Source organism: Pongo abelii, chromosome 12 (assembly GCF_028885655.2).
Source record: "Pongo abelii isolate AG06213 chromosome 12, NHGRI_mPonAbe1-v2.0_pri, whole genome shotgun sequence".
In the NCBI taxonomy this organism is placed as follows: domain Eukaryota; kingdom Metazoa; phylum Chordata; class Mammalia; order Primates; family Hominidae; genus Pongo; species Pongo abelii.
The window spans coordinates 77,082,971-77,103,774 of record NC_071997.2 but is presented as its reverse complement, the minus strand read 5'-3'; the positions used below and the strand labels follow the sequence as shown (position 1 = coordinate 77,103,774).

General features: G+C 35.2%; 1 protein-coding gene across 22 annotated transcripts in view; it reads right to left on the bottom strand.

Moving 5' to 3' along the window:
* Positions 1–1,141: 1,141 nt before the first annotated feature.
* Positions 1,142–20,804, bottom strand: part of CCDC88A (coiled-coil domain containing 88A) — a 131,832-nt gene continuing 112,169 nt past the window's right edge. For 2 of the 22 annotated variants that reach the window (XM_009237297.4, XM_054547538.2), the window contains exons 26-34: positions 16,241–16,324; positions 15,049–15,249; positions 14,383–14,454; positions 13,016–13,096; positions 9,292–9,557; positions 8,980–9,086; positions 8,627–8,874; positions 4,718–4,817; positions 1,142–4,201 (exon numbers count right to left, since the gene is read on the bottom strand). In XM_009237297.4, the coding sequence (XP_009235572.1) occupies positions 4,753–4,817; positions 8,627–8,874; positions 8,980–9,086; positions 9,292–9,557; positions 13,016–13,096; positions 14,383–14,454; positions 15,049–15,249; positions 16,241–16,324 (1,124 nt within the window). In that variant the 3' untranslated portion in view covers positions 1,142–4,201; positions 4,718–4,752. Of the gene's footprint in view, positions 4,202–4,717; positions 4,818–6,238; positions 9,087–9,291; positions 9,558–13,015; positions 13,097–14,382; positions 14,455–15,048; positions 15,250–16,240; positions 16,325–20,804 lie in introns of those variants that run through there. The other 20 variants (XM_009237298.4, XM_002812019.6, XM_054547542.2 and 17 more) reach the window with 13 other exon arrangements.

Below are 20,804 nucleotides of genomic sequence, written 5' to 3'. Positions count from 1 at the left end.
CCAAAGTGCTGGGGTTACAGGAGTGAGCCACCATGCCCGGCCTACTCATCCCCTTTCAGTTATGGCATCTGAGACAGTATAAAATTGCAGGAAAATCTGGAGTCATCTGTTATATAAAAGCTAGTTCAAAAACAGAGAAGTTGACATTTTTTAAACCTCACTTAAATGTAAACAAAATCCTTCATTAGTGGAGTGAGGATCTGATGTAGGCTATTCCTCTTCTTGTGGTCATGAAAATTCTAGTATTTCCTTCTAGTACAACCAAATGGGACTGTCTTTTGTTTCTGTTTTTGTTTTTTTCTGAAATGGGATATTCTTAAAGAACCACATTTTCCTAAGTTTGATCATTCAAAAAGCAGTTTCCATCTGGTAGAAATATTGTACTTAATTTGTACCAAGTTGTGTTACTAAAAGGCAATATAAAATAATGACTTTATTCTAAGGTTCCTCTTAGTTTTTACATACTCGGTATTCTATCTCTAACACAAAGCAGCTGTTTTAGGTTGCTTTGCATATGAAATGAAGGTCCTAATGAATACACAGAAATTAAGTACCTTAGGTATCTCGTCTAATTGCCCTCCCCACCTTATAGTGAAAACAGGCCCAGAAAAACTGACTTGCCCAAGGATGATGCCAGTTCCTTTGTCTCCCAAAGTCTAAGTGAAAATGAGAGATTCATTTGTGCAATCTATTAGATTACATTTAAACCTATTTTGGGACTGATAAAATTGACAGACGCTCTTTCTCTCCAAACCCCCAATACTTATCACAAAATGATATGACAGAATCAACTAAACAAGGTCATGGGTTATGTCTGACAATAGTTCTCTAGGGAAAACGGAAAGGAATAAAATAACACTTGGCTAAAATTATATCATTTTTAAATGATTACTAACCAGTTGTTACAAAAATCACCTCTTGGTTTTATTTCTTTTTATATTAGTTTGATACGTGAATGTTAGTCCAACTTAATTTTTGAAGGAGAAACAAAATGAAAAATGTTTTTTGAAAAACAAACAGTGGTGTCTCTTGTCATGAGTTGGATGCCTGTGACTGACATCAGGTATTGCCAAGTAATAAACATTTTGCCATTCAACTCTAAATCCCTTATTAGCATCAGTTTTAAAGGAAATGTTACAGCTTTTATATTATTTGATTTGGTATTTAATAACAGTTATAAGTACAATGGTAGACACTGAAAAAGAAAACCCTTAATAGAAAAGAAAAAGACAATGTAAAATCAGATTTTGTTGAAGGGTGTTATAAGTGCAACTTTATCCATATGCATTCCTTTTAAGGCATTTTCATTGTCCAAATATCTCAACATGTACATCAAGGTTTATATTATAAAATGGGCTCCTTTTGTATTCATTCAAGACTTAAAGCAAAAATACATCTCAGGACTAAGTGAAGCTGAAAAGAAAAACACAAAAATTCACCACTCACAAAAAGTAACTTAAAATACAAAAGTCATTTAGTATACATTATTACTCCCCATTGTAATTCCAGATTTGGTACAGTATCTTTTTCATTTCCTGACATAAACCATTAAGACAGCACAGGCTGTAGTACTTCATTGTGAGGTGGCTACAACTCTATAATATGCACAGTGATTTTAAAATAGGCTTTTTGCATGCCTTGCATGAAAGGTGCTACATACAAACCTGTTTTGTGAACTCTTTGGTAACCACCAATTTAAAAATTTGGATGAAAGCATTTCCACATGGACAGATCTGAAGCACATTATTGGAGCTCTGAGCCAAAGCTATTACCCTGTATATTGATTCTTCAGTTTCCTTGAGGGGTTAGGTGTTGATTTAGAATAGAGCCAGATAATTTAAAGCATGTCAGGCCCCGGTTAGGAAAATGAAAATGGCTCCGATTAGTTTCCAGTTGGCTTTATTATTGTTTGGCAGAAGTTGTTTAGGGGAGAAGAGTGGCTTCCTACAAAGTTTGCTTCTCAAGGTATACTGGAGAAAGTAAAATATTCATGTGGTTACTATTGTCTAGTCGTTTCTTGAAATGGTATGAAAAAAGTGTGATGAATATAATTGAGATTATTCATATTTTTGTAGTCTCAATGTGTTCCCTTGGTTGTCTCTTTAATTGTCCCTTCTCAGGGTCAGCCTACTCAGATTCAGTACTTTACATGTTGTTTTTAGCATTTTCTGCTTGAAGCACTAATGCACTTAACCCAGCATGTTCTGTATTTTAGGATATTAGTGTTCTGTAGAGGTCAAGCTGTGATGTCATTTGCCCTCATTGGGCTACCTCACCACTCATTAAATTTCAGCTTTTCAGTAATTGTTCTGGGATGTGTTCTAGTTGTGCAAATTAGATGCTAGCTAATATAAATCTAAGTTACCCACTAACTGTATTTAGCCATAACATAATTTCTATGTTTACTTTTATCCACCTAAAAATGAATGTACATTTTTTGACATGCAATTGTCTCTAGACTGCTCTGATACCTATTACCAATGTGCTACTTGAATCCAGGGAGTTATGACAGAGAGAGATGTTTCAAAGTCTACGGAAAAGGTTTTAGATATTTCTGTTGTGCATTATTTGTATGTTAGTAAGAATCCTTTATATTTCCATTTACATAGCACCTTTCATCCAAGATTTTCAAAATGATTTAATGTTAACAGCATTTGGTGGTAAAACCTAAGTTACCAGTGGCATTGAAGTACGTAAGTAAGTTCAAGTTTTCTAAGTTCCATTTCAATTTAAACATGCTCTCTTTTTTATTGATGGTCTTTTGGAAATTAGACTGTGAACGCAACATTGCTACTGGCCTACGAAAGAGAGAGAGAGAGAAAGAGAAAGAGAGAGAGAGAGACTTTTCTTATGGTTACTGGGTTAGTGATGAAACCCACAACTCATAAACCACACACTATGGAATACGGAATTATTCCAAAAAGTTCTTTAGAGCTGGTAATGAAAGCCTAAGAAGTACACGGTTAAAATTTTAAAAAGTCAGTATGTTTCTCATTTCAGACCTTGAAGATTACTCTGATATTGATGTTAAATAATGAATTTGCATTAGTGAGTATCAATGCATTTTTTGATTTCATAAGAAAATAAAACTGTGATATAAAATTGGAACTACTAAAAAAATTGATGTTTCCCTGGGTTAACTAAATCTATTTTTTTGTGCTTCTTCCAAATGTTTAAAGGTAACAAATGCATACAAATATTTCAAAAGTACCAATAACAGTTATCAACTTTAATGTAATATCATAAAGGAGAAAAAAATCATTAATAAATGATAGCCTTAATTATAAATGAGTTTCTGGCAAAATGCAGATCATAGTAAGTTATTTACATTATTTTTGCCATAAGAAAACTTCTTAAGCAACAGTCAGCTCTCAAGTTAAAAAAACGCATACGCATACATAACCCAATACCAAAGAAAAGAAATGAGTTAAAGCACAACAGCTTTATCTTGGGAATGCCATTTGCTGAAAAACCATCTTACTAAAAAAAGTTTCAGAAAAACACTCTTTACCATGGGTTAACTTATGAATGCTTAGTGTTGCTTAATGGGAAATATGGAAAGATTAATATCACTATAAATTTTTTATAACTCCTATTTCATTATGGATTTTTCAGATTTATCTTATAAACTGAATTTCTTTTGCATCAAAATAATTGGCTTTAAGAAAAAAAAAGTACCAACACATGCAGTCTGCTAACCAAATAAGGCTCTGACATGCCAAAACAATTTTCTCTGTATCTTGCTATATAGTACATTCCACAAAATACTACAGCATTTAATTTAGGTTTACACAACTAAATATAAATGGCTAGATTTTGGCTAACACTTAGCAGAAGCATTAAGCAAACATGGATAAATTCATAAAACAAATGATGAAAAAAGCAGATTGTTCTTGGAGTACTTCTTTAAACACTTAACCTTAAAACACCTGGTCCTTAGCGAGAGAACGTCCTTTATTCAGTAGATCTTAACAGTACAAGGTATAGTAAGTCCTAAAACCTTTAAAAAATTTTGGCAGTTGAATCCAGTAGTGCTCCTTGATTCAAGGAATGAAGGTTTGTATTTCTTGCCTGCTCTATTCACGAAGGACTGTTAAAAGTCTCCTTAAAGATTTTTAAAAATGATTCCTATAGTTGCTAGGTGTCTTGTTACTTCAGAAATAAAGGCTTCATACTGAGAAACTGAAGGACACTTTTCTCTCTGTATTTAGTTGGAAGGTAGAAAGAAGAAAGAAAATATAAGAAAAGCTTGAAGATAAGAGAGACACAAAATACAGAGCAGCCACTATAAGAACAGCATGCACCAGGTATTTCTATAAGAATGAGAATGACAGACAATCAGAGATAATTTTTGAGTGGCTCATCATAGAATAGGCATTTAGTTTACTCATTAATTTTCAAGAAAATTGTGGGGAAGTTGTATTCCTACCACAAAAGGCTTCAAACTAAAAAAGTAATTCCTAGAACATAATTCACTAGTAAAATTAAATTTAAAGTGAGAAAAAAACTTAAAAAAAAATACTTGTTCCTTGCTCTGACACGTAAAAACCTATGGCAGCCAACTAATCTTGCTTCACTAGTAAGTAGAACAGAAAGTCAATGAATTAAGCAAGCAATATTTACATCTGTTAATGCAATGTGCACTTGTTTCACACTTAATTTGGTTAGTTTGTATAAATGAGACTAATCTCATTTACATTTTAAGCAGGAAACTCACCACTTGGCCCACATGTCATGCAGTGGGTAATAGAATTAGGAGCTTTGTTGCTCCCTAGACCTGCTTTTTGAATTTCTGCTTTCTTGTACTTTGTCCACATCTGCAGGAGAAAAGCATTTCATGTTATTTAGTCAAAGATGAAACAAAATACAATTCAGAAGATAAGAAATACACTCTCACTGAGTAGGGCAAGGAGAAGGAATCTATAACTGTTTGGGAAAATTATTAATCTCATAGGCATCTCAATACTTAAAGATTTACTTTTATATTTTAAAGCTATAAGTAATATTCCTAGGAAAGCTATAATTTTTTAAAAAACTGTAACAATTACATTTCCCCCCCTCTTAGTGCCAGATAGCCTTACTATGTTTATTTACTAAATGGTCACCTACAGTCTTAAACATAATCTTGCATGTAGTAGCAAAATCATCTGGAATGAAGTATTTGTATTATTTACTAAGAAAACCAGGGCTTGATGCATATTTTATAGGCAAATAATGTTCCTCCTTACATTGGTTAAAGCTAAAATTGCTTTGGTCAAAGGGGATGCAGTGCATAAGAATATGTTTTAATTTCTAGAAAGCTAGGCCAGGAATACTGAAAGCTATCCAGCTTCATCATTTATAAAATTAGGGTACTGAATCTTCGAATAGTTTTACAAATAATCCTTTTGAAAACTGGAGGTGTCTTAGAGGAAATAAGTGCAGCTGCTCAATTGAGTCAGAGTTGTTTCACTTTTACTTTAAATGAAATTCGTTTTTTAAAATTTGGGGCATCTATGTAAGATTTCACTTATAGAAAGTATTGTTTTTTTCTTAAATGTTTGGGACACATTGGTTCCATATGATTTCTAAGGTATTTTCACCACTAACAATTTGATTCCAAATGCTATGAAAAAACGTTGATAAGAACTAGTGTTGTGGCCAGTCGCAGTGGCTCACGCCTGTAATCCCAGCACTTTGGGAAGCTGGTCAGGAGTTGGAGACTAGCTTGGCCAACATGGTGAAACACTGTCTCTACTAAAAATACAAAAATTTGCTGGGCGTGGTGGCATGCTCCTGTAATCCCAGCTGCTTGGGAGGCTGAGGCAGGAGAATCGCCTGAATCCAGGAGGCAGAGGTTTCAGTGAGATGATATCATGCCACTGTACTCCAGCCTAGGCCACCGAGTGAGATTCCATCTCAAAAAAAAAAAAAAAAAAAAAAAAAAAAGAACTAGTGGTGTTTTGGGGGAATTTTATGACTCCACAGCAGGTGATGATTTCTGAAGTCCACACTGTATTTTCCAACAGTCCTCAGGACACATGGACATGATACATATTTCTCTTACATGCACAGTGTATTTTTTTTTTGAAAACATGCTGCATATATACATATAGCTTTCTGGGTAGGAAATAGTTCTTTTCTGTAAGCCTAATTTTGTAAAATAATCACGTAATTTTAATATAATAGCATGTGATTTTTCAATGAATTTTGAATGAATAAATACAATATTTTAAAGTGTTATGGTCAGAATTATGATATCTAAAAAGTTGAAATAGCTGTGGAATAATCTTTGACTCAGTGTGGAAAAGAAATAACACTAATTATAACATTTGTGTCATATATTGCCCCTATTTAATCTCAGCTATGTTTACCATTAAGTTTTATTACTGGCCTATGAAAAAACAAAAGGGAAAATATTAGCACCAAATATATTTGAAATGTTAGGACTGACCGGGAAGTAACTGACAATAAAATAGAAGGATGCAAAAAGTATATTAGGTGGTACTAAAATATGACAATCCTCTGATGGTGTTCATTTGATTACCTGTACCAGAACCATTTTTTTTTTGTAATAGCTATCAGAAAAAAAGTGTGATTACAAAGGAGACAAATTTCATTAGGAAATATTCTCTACAGATTTTTTCTTTGGTCCAGTTAATAACAACTTAATACAACAACAACAAGTATAACATAATTTCATCCCCACATGGTCACATCTGAAGGCATTCCTTCCAGGTGCCAGGCTGAGTCATTATCAGTAATATATAGGCTAAATCCAAATGGCAAAAAACATTCCAGAGAGAATGCTAATGTGTATTTCTCTGGAAGTAAACGGATCAGGGTTATGGGTTTTTTTGTTTTTAGCCATCTAGGAGTTAGAGATTCAAATTTAGCTAATTTGCTTTAAAAGTGCTGTGAACACAAAAATAAAAGTTCTTTGCACTGGAGTCAAAGTTAACACATATTTTCTTACTTTTTTTTTTTTTAAGCTAAAGAGTATTCTTAGTTTTAAAATTTGTTCTACTAGAAACATACTTGTTTGTTTAAATGGTTACAAGTTCTAATTTTACATTTTAGTGTGATTATTCATTTAAAAAAATTCTGTTTTAAGGATATACATATATAATTTAATAATAGATTAATTATAGAAGTAACAATTTTTACTACTTTGTAAACTTGCTACCCCTTTTGATTAGAAGTAAAAATACAAATTTCCAACACAATGAGTATAATTTGGTTTATTTCTCTTTGACTCTATATAAAAAAAGAAGTGGAAAAACTATTGTATTAACTGATTTCAAGTATAGAAGCCATCTTGAAGAAAAGACAGTTACTTGAGCTCTTGTATTTATCAGATGATGAAAAGTGCAGAGAAGAAACAATAAATACAAATGTTCCTAGTCACTGTAAATCACATTTAAATTTGATGGGGTTTTCTAAGAATAACACTAAGTTTATAAGTATTAACAATCTTTTAAATCTGAAAAATGTTTTATAAATATGGGTATTAGTTAATATTTGTTATATAAAGTGTTGAATTATTAACTATTTCTTTAAAACAGGACAGATGGCCTAATTAAATGACAAAAGAAAACAACATCTTTTTACATTTTCCCTACTGATACTGTACATGTGCAAATAAAGTACACATTCTGGAAGAAAAAAAGGAGTGAGAGTCAGAGCAAGAGAGGGGTGGGAAGAGGAGGAAGGGAGGGAGGAAATGAACATTTTTTTCCAGAAGCAACAAAGCAAATATGACTTGGAAATGTCTTCTTGGTAAGAGAGCATGCAACTGTTTTCACATACTTCTGGATATCAAAGTAATAATCTTATCAGGCAACAAAAAATGTGAAGGAGGAGCATGTATGGTTAAGGTTTTTAAAAGCATGCAGAAAATGGACAAAGTAATTAATATTTCATGCAGGTTTTGGTGTGGTTACACATTCACATTAATATACATGCCATCATGTACAGCTGAACACTGTGCAACAATTTTAAATAAAAAATAAAAACCTAGCCAAATGATATTTTGTTAACAGCAACTTTTCAAATCATATTAGAGAAGCAGTGTATATCAAATAACATCAATATATTATATTGTGCAGTTTTGATCATATACAACCATATTCATACCAAACAGTTTGATTATCCTCAGAAACCAACAATGCAGCTTCTGTGTCATCAGGATAGAGGCATGCAGAAGTGACAAGATTGTTGCTATTTATAGAAAACTGTAGGTTACTGTTATTAGGGTTCTGATGATCAGAAAACTGTTCATTTTCTTTCTGTGCAGGTTTATCCAAAGAGGCAGAAGCCTGGTCACTTATTCTGATGACTGGCCTAGGAGGTAACCCACTTATGTTACTAACTAATTCTGTATTCAGGGATAAGAATGGCTGAGATGAATGGGCCACAGTAAATGGTCCTATGCTATCTTTTGCCAACATTCCGAATGCATCACTAGGCATCCTAATAGTGGCAAAAGTTTGGTTTAGAAAATGTGACCTTTCTGTTCTTGAGTTTCTAGCCTGGGCATATAGAGGCTCAGGCATGTCTAGAGCTAAATGATTTTGGGCACAAGAACCTATAGTATGTGTTGGGCTGTCAAATATATGAGAGGACCACTGGTGTAAATGGTACTCACTAGATGCTGCAGTGGTGTTGCTGTCAGCAGCAGCTGGTGGTGAATCAACTGATATAGGCAGTCTACTGTCCTTGGTCAAAAAATCATGGATGCTTGTCCTTCGTGTAGTTCCTTCAGCAGTTGAGATCACGCTGCTTGCACGAGGTAAAGTTGCATAAGGGTTACTATCTTTTGATTGTCGTGACAGAGAAGATTCTTTTACTAATTTTATCTTTCCTTGAGTGCCTGGTGTAGGTTTTCCTGCAGAACTAATGAAGTAGGTATCTTCAGTTTTTCGAGGACCAGGTCTCAAAAACTCAGGCTTAGTTGTCCGTCTATCATAGAAGTCCCCTGGGGTTTTTCCACTTACTGACCTGGCCAGACCGCAGCTAACTGGTTTGTCTTTTCCCAAAAAGTCAGAAGAGACAGACAAACTTTTCATTACTTCATCTAAAAGATTCTCTTGACTTGAGGACTTTATCTGTTTAAAAAAAAATTCAAAGCAGATTAGTGAATATAGTGCCATGTTTTTACTTTCCTGATTTAGCAGACTGTGCAATATAAAATTGTGGGTACCTCCTTAATACTCCTTAACTTAAAAAAAAAAAAAAAAGCTCTGAAGTTCAATTACAGAAATTTAACTTGTGGTGTTCATCTAAATTAAGGTCATCATAGATAAAACTAACCTGTATTGAGGTAAGCTTATTGCTTTCTTCCAAAAACTGTTGTAGAGTAACAACTTCACTTCCAGGGGAACCAGTTTTGATCTTGTGATGTCGACTCTCCAGTGTTTCAGATATTTTGTGCTGGAGCACTGGGCTTGATCTGGTCTGTCTTTTCAAGTACTGGATTGGACTGCTACCACTGCTGGACCAAGCCTCATGGTCATGAAGCAGGCTAAATTCTCCACTGCTGTGGCTTTGTGGCCTGCTTTGGTTATTAACTGCACCTGCTTTTGGAGTAAATGGGGTGTTGAGATTTCAATAATAGAATTGAGATTAATACTTTATGAGTAATAACATTTGTTGACTGTGTGCTAATTATATGAACAGCCAAATTTACTTTCAAGCTTTATTTAGAAATGCTTAGTAAACCATGTCAATCTTTTATCAGTCTAACAATTGTCTGCCATAGCCTGCTTCCTTATTTTGTCAAACTGACAACTATTGTAAGCTCCACAAGGGCAAAGACTTGCTTTTACTATCATACTCAGAGCCTAAACAGAGCCTCATACAAAGCATTCAATATATTTTTTGAGTAAATGAATGAATAAATAAATAAGTGAATAATATATTTTTAAAAATTCAGGTTCAAATAGTTATAAAATGCCTTGCAAGCTAGGCGCGGTGGCTCATGCCTATAATCCCAGCACTTTGGGAGGCCGAAGCAGGCGGATCACGAGGTCAGGAGTTGGAGACTAGCCTGGCCAATATGGAGAAACCCCGTCTCTACTAAAAATACAAAAAATTAGCCAGGCGTGGTGGTGCACGCCTGTAGTCCCAGCTACTCAGGAGGCTGAGGCAGAAGAATCGCTTGATCCTGGGGGGTGGAGGCTGCAGTGAGCAGAGATTGCACCACTGCACTCTGGCCTGAGACTCTATCTCAAAAATAAAAATAAATAAAATAAAATGCCTCACAATTTAGGATAAGAACATGATTAGACGAAATATATATATATTTAATATATATAATATATAATATATTTAATATATATAATATATATTATATATTTAATATATAATATATATTTAATATATTATATATATTAAATATATAATATATATTATATATTTAATATATATATTATATAATATATATGAAATATATATTATATATATTTCATATATATAATATATATAATATATATTTCATATATATAATATATATAATATATATATTAAATATATAATATATATTTTATATATGTGTATTTATATATATATATATTTATATACAAAAAAATATATATATGTGTGTGTATTTTTTTTTTTTTGAGATGGGGTCTCGCTGTGTCACCCAGGCTGGAATGCAGTGGCACAATCTCGGCTCACTACAACCTCCACCTCCTGGGTTCAAGTGATTCTCTTGCCACTGCCTCCCAAGTAGCTGGGATTACAGGCATGCGCCCCCATGCCAGGCTAATTTTTGTACTTTTAGTAGAGACGGGGTTTCACCATGTTGGCCAGGTTGGTCTCTAACTCCTGACCTCAGGTGATCTGCCCACCTGGCCTCCCAAAGTGCTGGGATTACAGGCGTGAGCCACCACACCTGGCTCATTAGGTGAATTTTATATTATTTCAGTATGTTAAGACCAAAAACTGTTCTAAATGCAGAAAATTCTATTTTAATTATTTGCTTATCTAAGAAGTCCTCATTACTACTTGAAGTCTTCTCTGTTCATCCTGCATGAATAACTTTAAACATTTAAAAAAATTTAAATAGCATACATTTAAGGAAAGTTAAATAAAGATATGAAACAATTACTTACAACATTTCAGTAAAAGTATAAAATCAAATATGTAGTGCTTTATTCTTTTTTAAATGTCTTGATCATCTTATTGTTCTTGCTGTCCACTGTTGATATGGTGCCTATATAACCTTAAAAGACTCAGTTGACATTAAGCAACTATATAAAATGCAAATTAGCTAGTTCTAGAATTAAACTCCCTCAAATCTATGGTGTTCCTTAAGAGTACTGATTTGTTTTGATCATGAACAAACTGTACATCAAAACAGAAAATGCAACTTTCCATTGTTTCCCAGTCACAGAGAGTAAAGTGGGCCACGAAAGAATTTGGCTCAAGTTATGTAACATTTTACAAAAGTAAGAGTTTCTTAAATTTTCAAATCAGAAAAAGAAAATCATATTTTCAGACTACATTTTTCTACTGGATGTAAAAACATTTTTAATTAAATAATTTATTTCTTTTAAGGCTAGTCAAATGAAGTAGTGGGAATGGGAAAGGAACAAAGAAATCTGAAAAACATGATAAAAATTAAAAAAAAAACCCCACCTCAAAATTAGGTATTTCAGATCACTGTAATAATGTCATAGCATTAATTGATAAAATAAAATTACAACTGAGACAAAATACTTTTATAATCCAAAAAGGAACAAAACAAATGCATTCCTTGTAACCTGACAATTCTGGATAACTATGTATCATAGTTACATGGAGAGTAACTATGATATATTGGTTAAATAATTCAGAGGCTGCATGAGGTGGCTCACTTGAGCTCAGGAGTTCGAGACAAGCCTGGGCAACATGTTAGAAACCCTGTCTCTAACAAAAATACAAAAAAACTAGCTGGGCATGGTGGCATGGGTCTCTGTAGTCCCAGTTACATGGGAGGCTGAGGTGGTAGGATCGCTTGAGTCTGGGAGGCAGAAGTTGCAGTGATTTGAGATAGTACCACTGCACTCTAAGCCTGGGTGACACAGCGAGAACCGGTCTCAAAAACAAAAAAACAAAAAAAAAACCTTCCAGGCCAGGCAAGGTGGCTCACACCTGTAATCCCAGCACTTTGGGAGGCCAAGGCAGGTGGATCACCTGAGGTCAGGAGTTCAAGACCAGCCTGGTTAACATGGTGAAACCCTGTCTCCACTAAAAATACAAAAAATTAGCTGGGTGTGGTGGTGGTTGGCACCTGCAGTTCCAGCTACTTGGGAGGCTAAGACAGGAGAATGGCTTGAACCTGGGAGCTGGAGGTTACAGTGAGCTGAGATCACACCACTGCACTCCAGCCTGGGCGACAGAGTGAGACTCCGTCTCAAAACAAACAAACAACTTCCAGAATCTGAGTAGGCAGTATATCTTTGAGGAAAAAGGTATCAGTCAAGGTTTCCAGACATTTACTTAAATACCTCACCTTGGAATGTACATTTAAAAATTAAGGAAAAAAATCTTGAAATAATTCCTTATATGAGCCAAATGCGTTCATATAGTTCTTGTTCAATATATATATACACAAATAGTTGTTTCTCAAATTAAACACAAAATCCTTCCCCTTATTTTGTGGATAAATTAAGCCAAACATATTTCTAAAATATGAGTAATGTGAGTTCAGTGTCCATGCGTCATAAGAAAATGAAGGACAATCATTTTCACGTCAAAGACAAAATGTCAGTAAAATAAGGACATATAGATAATTTTGAAGTATAAATATTACCATAAGACTTTTATCTGTGAAGATGAAAAACTGAAACTAAATAACTGTTCCTGTTTTTACATTTGTATACATTGAAATACATTTGTATTACAATGTGAAAAGTATAAAATGTTCCAAACAACTATGTTCCAAACATAGATGATTTGGATTTCATGCTTTACCCCAGAAACTTCATCCCATCTCCCACCTTTAAATACTGGAAATGGATAGAGCACATTAATAAATTTACCTACAGCATACCTTTGACTTCATGTAGTGAAGCATTATTATTGCTATTGCTAGTGGATGTTCTGCCACTATCAAGGCTGGCTGGTCTTGAAGCTAAATGAAAAAACCAGGAGACAGTGTGATAAAACTTCTAGCTGATGATGCTGATGAGCTTTTACATTCTGATTACAGAATGCTTTGAGGAAGCAATCATGCATACTTTCACAAGATGAGCATGCCCAGATTAGAAAGCAAATTTCCAGATAGTTCACTGAGACACTTTAGAACAGGACACTTCTGAAACAATAGTTGAGATTCAAAGAGGAGGATAAATTGCATATTTAGATTTGAAAATGAGTTCTAGATGGATATGCCAGGAGTGTTTTAGTTGAATAGAATGACATATCCCCCCCAGATCCCCCAAAATGCTATTGACTGGGTCATCTACAACAGATCAGACAAGGAACTCTGCACATTGCAGAGATGTCAAGAAGAGGAGGAATACAAGCATCTATACAGTTAATGTCCTGTATTCCTATCTGTAACAAGAGTAACAATTGTATAATTAACACTGCCCTATGCTAACTCTTAAAACCCTGTTTACATTAAAATTCCTTTAACATGTTATCCACTTATTGCCAATAGTTTGGTGAGATATGATTTTCCAGACAGAAATGGAAAAATCTGAAATACTCAACATTGCCCAAAAATTGGTTTCTTTTTGAGTCAGAGTCTCGCTCTGTCGCCCAGGCTGGAGTGCAATGGCACAATCTTGGCTCACTGCAACCTCCACCTCCTGGGTTCAAGCGATTCTCCTGCCTCAGCCTCCCAAGTAGCTGGGATTACAAGTGCCTGCCACCACACCCAGCTAACTTTTGTATTTTTAGTAGAGATGGGGTTTCTCCATGTTGGCCAGGCTGGTCTCGAACTCCTGACCTCAGGTGATCCGCACGCCGTGGCCTCCCAAAGTGCTGGGATTACAGGCGAGAGCCACTGTCCCCGGCCCAAAAGTTGGTTTCTTAAAGTTCATCCTTTAAAACAGATATTTTTAATATTTTAAACTAATATTTATTTTAAATTGGCATTTTAAACCAATGGTAAAATGCAACTCTTATAACTTTAATCTTATACAAAAATGGTAAGAAAATTACCTTTGAAGACTGTGCAGGCATACTTTATAAATGACCTTGGCTAAAACAGAGAACATTTAGATGAAGCAATTATCTTAAAAGAGGCAGAAGGGAGTATTAGGTTTGAAGAAATGGTAGAGGTAACTATGAGATGCAGGATAGAGAAAACATGCTTGCTGGCAATGCCGCATTCACCTATTAAATGCAAGAGTCCTAGCATTCCCATTCTGTATTTAATGTGTACTCTCTAAATAAAGTTCATTATCTTACCATGAACTCTTGATCCCGTACTAGAATCATCACTAACACCTTGTGGACTTATGTCTTCAAAGGATGTAGTATCTACATAAAATAGCAAAATGGATATAAAGATATTTTTGCAATAAAAAACCATTATAAAATTTTATTTACATAGAATATGGAAATTGTTTTTCAGTCATATATAATACAGATTGACTTAACATATTTCATAGACTCAACTAGAAACTGGAACTAGGAATAAGAAAAATGCCAACTCTCATTAGAGTTGACTTGCTTAGGGAAAACACCAAAAGCAATGAAACAATCTCCCCTCTGACCCTGCAAAGCCAAACAAGAGCCTGGGTTGTTGTAGGTAGTTCTGCTGGAAGTTGTAGTGCTTTTAGTTTTTAGAAAACTAGCATTGCCTTCTTTTATCACTCTTTACCTGGTTTACTTCTCGTTTTCTTGTTAATTCATTAGCTGTTTATTATGAAAGGAGGCCTGGAAAAGATTTTAGTTATTTGTATAACGTTTTAGATTTTTAAAATGATTTGAAAGTTCCTCCAAATCCAATACAGATCATGTTTTGATAATTATTTCAGGTTGCTGCTTTTTAAAAAGTACACAGGGAAAACTCAAATTAAAATTCTTGTTGCCAACAGTTACACCACAGTGCAAATAGCAGACGGCCTATACCTTTATTATTAACCAACTGCTTGGATCTGAAGCCTGCAGAAGAGTTGACAGTTGAAAAGTTGATGGCTGTAGTAGAGAAGGCCATAGCTCCCAATTCTTTTCTCCTTTTACCCGTTGAAATATCATCAGGAACCTCCAAATTCTCAGTACTACCTGTCCACTGTCCTGCTAGGACCATGGACTGCACCAGGTCATTCATGGCTGGGATGCAAATGAAAGCAAATGAATCAGCATGGTTAATGTACTTGTTCTTATTTCTATTTTGTAGTATAAATACTGTGGTTTTTGTCTATGAATTAATGCAAATGGACATAAAAAATTATAACCACATGGTCATTTAAATTATGACATGCATTCAGCTGAATGAAATGAGTAGGCCAAAGGCTGATAAATTTCAATAAATACTTTTATCCCACCTCCACCCCCTTTAAAAGACAGAGAAAGGAATTTTACTAAGTACGACTGCCATGCTATTGTGCAGCGATGTGCTAAAACTTTAATTAGCAGCCTTCACAACATGGTTTTGTGGTGACAAAAATGGAATGAATAAAGGTAAGATGGAGAGCAGTTCTTATATAGCATCATTATTGAAAATGAAAGTCCTTGGTCAGAGCAGGTTACTGAAGAAATTATTCATTTTATGACTCAATAAGTATACCATTCAATAAAAACCTGAAAGAGATGATATCCAAAGTGACAGACACTTAATGTGATTATGTAACTACCCATGCCACATAAAAAAAGAAAATCCAGAATATTATTATTTAAAGAATGACAAGCATTTTCAAGGGTTTTTGGCCATTTTATTTAATTAATCTGGTTCATTAAAGGAAATTAATTTCTAATGCTAAACATTTTGTTATATTCTTCTTAAGTAAACTTCTTTGGGAAAAATCTCTATGGCATATAAAATAAAGGGTTTTTTTTCTGCCAATTTTTAGAAAGCACTGGAAATTTATGAGTAAGTTACATGTATGACTAGAAATATGCACGTATATGTATCAGTGGACATATACATAATGCAAATTCAGTGCCACTTGAAAAAAAAAATTCTTCTAGCTCCTTATATTAGAGGAAGACTGACCTCTGCAAAATAAGGAAATTGGCACAGTCCAGAGAAAGGTTAGTGAAAAATTAGTAATGAAAGCCAGTGTAGTCAGTTGAAAGAAGCTGAACTGTCATAAAGTCTTACACATGGAACGACGGTAGCAGGCCTTCATTTTGTCTTTATCCTTCGGTCTGTTCCTCAAAAAGGGCAGTCTTTTCAGTGCAACCACTTTAATGTCAGAGCATGAGGAAAAACAGAAACAGGGAAATGAAAGAAAAAAGGGAGAAGAACAGATGGGAGTTAAATGTTGAAATTAAGGACAGAAATGAATGTTTGAGTTTTAGCTATGTATGCTATATTAAGGCTATTATTCTCATGCTGCTGAGTGATAATGAAATATGGAATATGTACTTTGATATTTTAAAATACTTGGAAAAGCACTGAAGACAATGATGAGGAACATATACTTTTTTTTTTTTTTTTTTTTTGAGACGGAGTTTTGCTCTTGTTGCCCAGGCTGGAGTGCAATGGCGCGATCTCGGCTCACCGCAACCTCTGCCTGCGATTCCCCTGCCTCAGCCTCCCTAGTAGCTGGAATTACAGGCATGTGCCAACATGCCTGGCTAATTTTGTATTTTTAGTAGAGACAGGGTTTCTCCATGTTGGTCAGGCTGGTCTTGAACTCCCGACCTCAGGTGATCCACCCACCTGGGCCTCCCAAAGTGCTGGGATTACAGGCGTGAGCCACCACGCCCGGCCTGAGGAACATATACTTTTAAAGCTTGGATTGGTTACAGTCCTATAAAAACAGGAACCGATTAGAATTATTTATGCAGGGATCAATTTTCCTAGTTAAGTTGTAAAGGTAAACCTTTAAAATGAAGGCTATTGGTGGTTCACAGAGTCTACATGATGAAAATGTACAAGGCTTTTGAAGTCTCTATTTTAACTATTTTAACTTTTTAAACATAAGTTAAAATATTTATTTTGGAAAACAAAAATAACTTAGGAAAATGCACATTCTACCACAGTATTTTATTAATATAAAGCAATAAAAATTAGGGTGCCCAGGGGATGTTTAAAACAGTCTTAAAAAACTTTAAGATTTCGAGGCATGGTAGCTTCTGCCTGTAATCCCAGCATTTTGGGAGGCCAAGGCAGGAGGATCGCTTGAGCCCAGGAGTTCAAGACCAGCCTGGGCAACAGAGCGAGAACCCAGCTCTACAAAAAATTAGCCATGTGGTGGTGAGCACCTGTAGTCCTAGCTATTCTGGAGGGTGAGGCAGGAGGATCGCATGAGCCCAGGAGTTCAAGGCTATAGTGAGCTATGATCACGCTACTGCACTCCAGCCTAGGTGACAGAAGGAGACCCTCTCTCAAAAACAAAGCAAAACAAAACAAAACTCAAAAAAACCTTTCATTAGTTTATTACACTTTAATAAAGAAAATAAATTCCTTCTTGGTTTAAACTGGATTCTGGCGCATTATTTAGCAGCACCACTGAAATAAAAATTCTTTTGACCAAAGTATTTCTAAAGATTAAATAAACAATCACATTAAGTTAATTTTACAAAAGATTGGTTGGGGGAAAGAGGGGAAAAAAAAGAGTATTTTGATAGTAGTAATAAGCACTAGCAATAAGCTCCGATAAACCTAAAAAATAAGGAGGTACCCCAAAGCAAGCAAAAATGAGAGAAAAGTATAACATTTTTAGATATTTTGAAGAGCTTTTTGAAGGGATTTGATTTTGTGAATAAAAGTTAGGATTATCACTAAAATACAGGAGTCATTAGGACAAAAAAACGTTCACTAGAGTCACTAACCATTCTTAAGCTACATTTTAGTAAGATTTAACTATAAAAATTATTGTATCTTTTTAGAAATGTAATTTAGGAATTAGGAAAAACAATTTGCATAAAGACCTAAAAACATATTATACACTATCTATTTAATAACTCATTCTTTCTCAGTGTTTGCTGTCATTGTGTAAATAATCACAGCTCTTTTGACAAACTAACAAGTATCATTCATTAGAGACAGTGCAATGGACATATAGCTCTTTAACTTGTTTGCTATTAGAAGCAGTCATGATTCATTTAAGCTTTTAGTTTGACCTATTTCTTTTCAAGCTTAGTAAACAGCTGTTTTCAATGATTAAAAAGAAATGAACTGAAAGCAATATAAAAATGGACACTTAGATAAAACAAAGCTGAGTGGTTGCAGCATGCACATGTTGTCTTGTTTACTTTTCTTTTTCTGTTTTTAATTTTTTTTCCAAGGACTGCTTTACTGACAGATACTCTTCCAAAATGGACAGGATAAAAGGAGTTTTATGTTTGTCAGGAAGAAATGATTCTTCTTATAGCAATGAGTTTGTATATATACAATGTTCATTTCCCAAAACATACTGAAATTAAGAGAACATTAGTATTTGTTGGGTTTGGGGTTTATTTTAAAAATTCTAAAACTGAACAACTGTAGGAAAGGAGAATATCACTTCCTTCTGATTCTTATTCTGGATGTTTCAGCAGAGAATATGAAATGATGACAGATTTATACCTAAACAGACAAGATGACTTCAAAAAAGAGTTTTGTGCCTCTCTTGTGTATGCTTATATCTGAATTGACATTTTTTTCCTTTAAAGCCAGGCACAGTGGTTCATGCCTGTAATCCCAGCACTTTGGGAGACCAAGGCAGGAGAATAGCTTGAGGCCAGGAGTTTGAGACCAGTCTGGGCATAATAAGTGAGACCCTGTCTCTAAAAAACAATTAAATCAAATAACAATTGTCAGTGCAGTGCTTTTTCCCTGTAGTCCCAGCTATTTGGGAGGATGACGCTGAAGCAGGAGGATCCCTTGAGTCCAGAAGTTCAAGACTGCGGTGAGCTATCATTACACCACTGCACTCCAGCTTGGGCAACAGAGTAAGACTCCATCTCTTCAAAAAAAAAAAAAAATCTTCCTTTAAAAAATACCTATTACCATTTCTTTCTTTTTTGTTTTTTTGAGATGGAGTCTCGCTCCTGTCGTGCAGGCTGGAGTGCAGTGGCGTGATCTCGGCTCACTGCAAGCTCTGCCTCCTGGGTTCATGCCATTCTCCTGCCTCAGCCTCCTGAGTAGCTGGGACTACAGGCACCCGCCACCACGCCCAGCTAATTTTTTGTATTTTTAGTAGAGACAGGGTTTCACCATGTTGGCCAGGATGGTCTCAATCTCTTGACCTCGTGATCTGCCCGCCTCAACCTCCCAAAGTGCTGGAATTACAAGCGTGAGCCACCGCGCCCAGCCCCATTTCTTATTTGGTAAGATGTCAGATATTTTATATCCAAAGATAACAGATAAAATTAAGTTATCTGCCATCTTTTAAAGAAAACTTGATGATCTCTCTAAAACAGTAACTACTCGGAGGATTTGTATAGATTTACTTGGTGGACAAAACCAGACAGCAAAAGACCCAGGGTAACAATAATTTTATGTGGGGATACAGAATTATAAAACTGCTTGAGACACACACACACACACACACATATATATATACACACACACATACATATACATATATGTGTGTATATGTACATATATACGTGTGTGTGTATATATAAGTGTGTATGACTTTTTTTGTTGCTTACCTATGGATTCTAGTTTTTAGGCTGCTATACTTGCATTCTGAAATATATCCCATAATTTTATTTTATTTTTTTGAGACGAAGTCTCGCTCTGTCACCTAGGCTGGAGTGCAGTGGTGCAATATTGGCTTACTGCAATCTTCACCTTCCAGGTTCAAGCGATTCTCCTGCCTCAGCCTCCTAAGTAGCTGGTGCATGCCACCACACTGGGCTAATTTTGGATTTTTAGTAGACACGAGGTTTCACCATGTTGGCCAGACTGGTCCTAAACTCCTGACCTCAAGTGATCTGCCCGCCTCAGCCTCCCAAAGTGCTGGGATTACAGGCATGAGCTACCGCGCCTGGCCTATAGCCCATAATTAATGCCTAATATCCTATACCCTAAAATACTATGTTTTCAGAGATAATTCACCTGAGCAAAAACACTGTGAATAGTTTTTTGAGTGCTTTGGGAGTTGCCCATTTGGAGAGTCTACCCCTGGGAGAAGCAGCAGCTGCTTTTACCTGCTATTTCAAAAGAATGGAATGTGTCTGTGTGTGTGTTCAATTAGTGACATTAGTGATAGTGTGAGAGGATTCAAAGTATCCTGTTCACATATTTTGTAAGAACTTTGATAGTAGTCAACTTCTTAGACATCTTTAAAAAAATTTTCTGATTTTCTTGGAATATACTTCCAAAGCTTTTACTTTGCTTTTACTGTTTAAGCATACTAGTAATGAAATTAAAAGGTTATAATTGTATAGAGCATATTGTAATGTGGTACTTCTAAATTTGTAATAAAAATTATATCATAAGTTTATAAACAAATGTGTATCTCTTCACCTACTTTTTTTTTTTTTGAGACAGAGTTTCACTCTTGTTGCCCAGGCTGGAGTGCAATGGCGCAATCTTAGCCTCAGCCTCTGCCTCCCAGGTTCAAATGATTCTCCTGCCTCAGCCTCCCAAGTAGCTGGGATTATAGGCATGCACCACAACGCCTGGCTAATTTTGTATTTTTAGTAGAGAAGGGGTTTCTCCATGTTGGTCAGGCTGGTCTCCAACTCCCAACCTCAGGTGATCTGCCCGCCTCGCCACCCAAAGT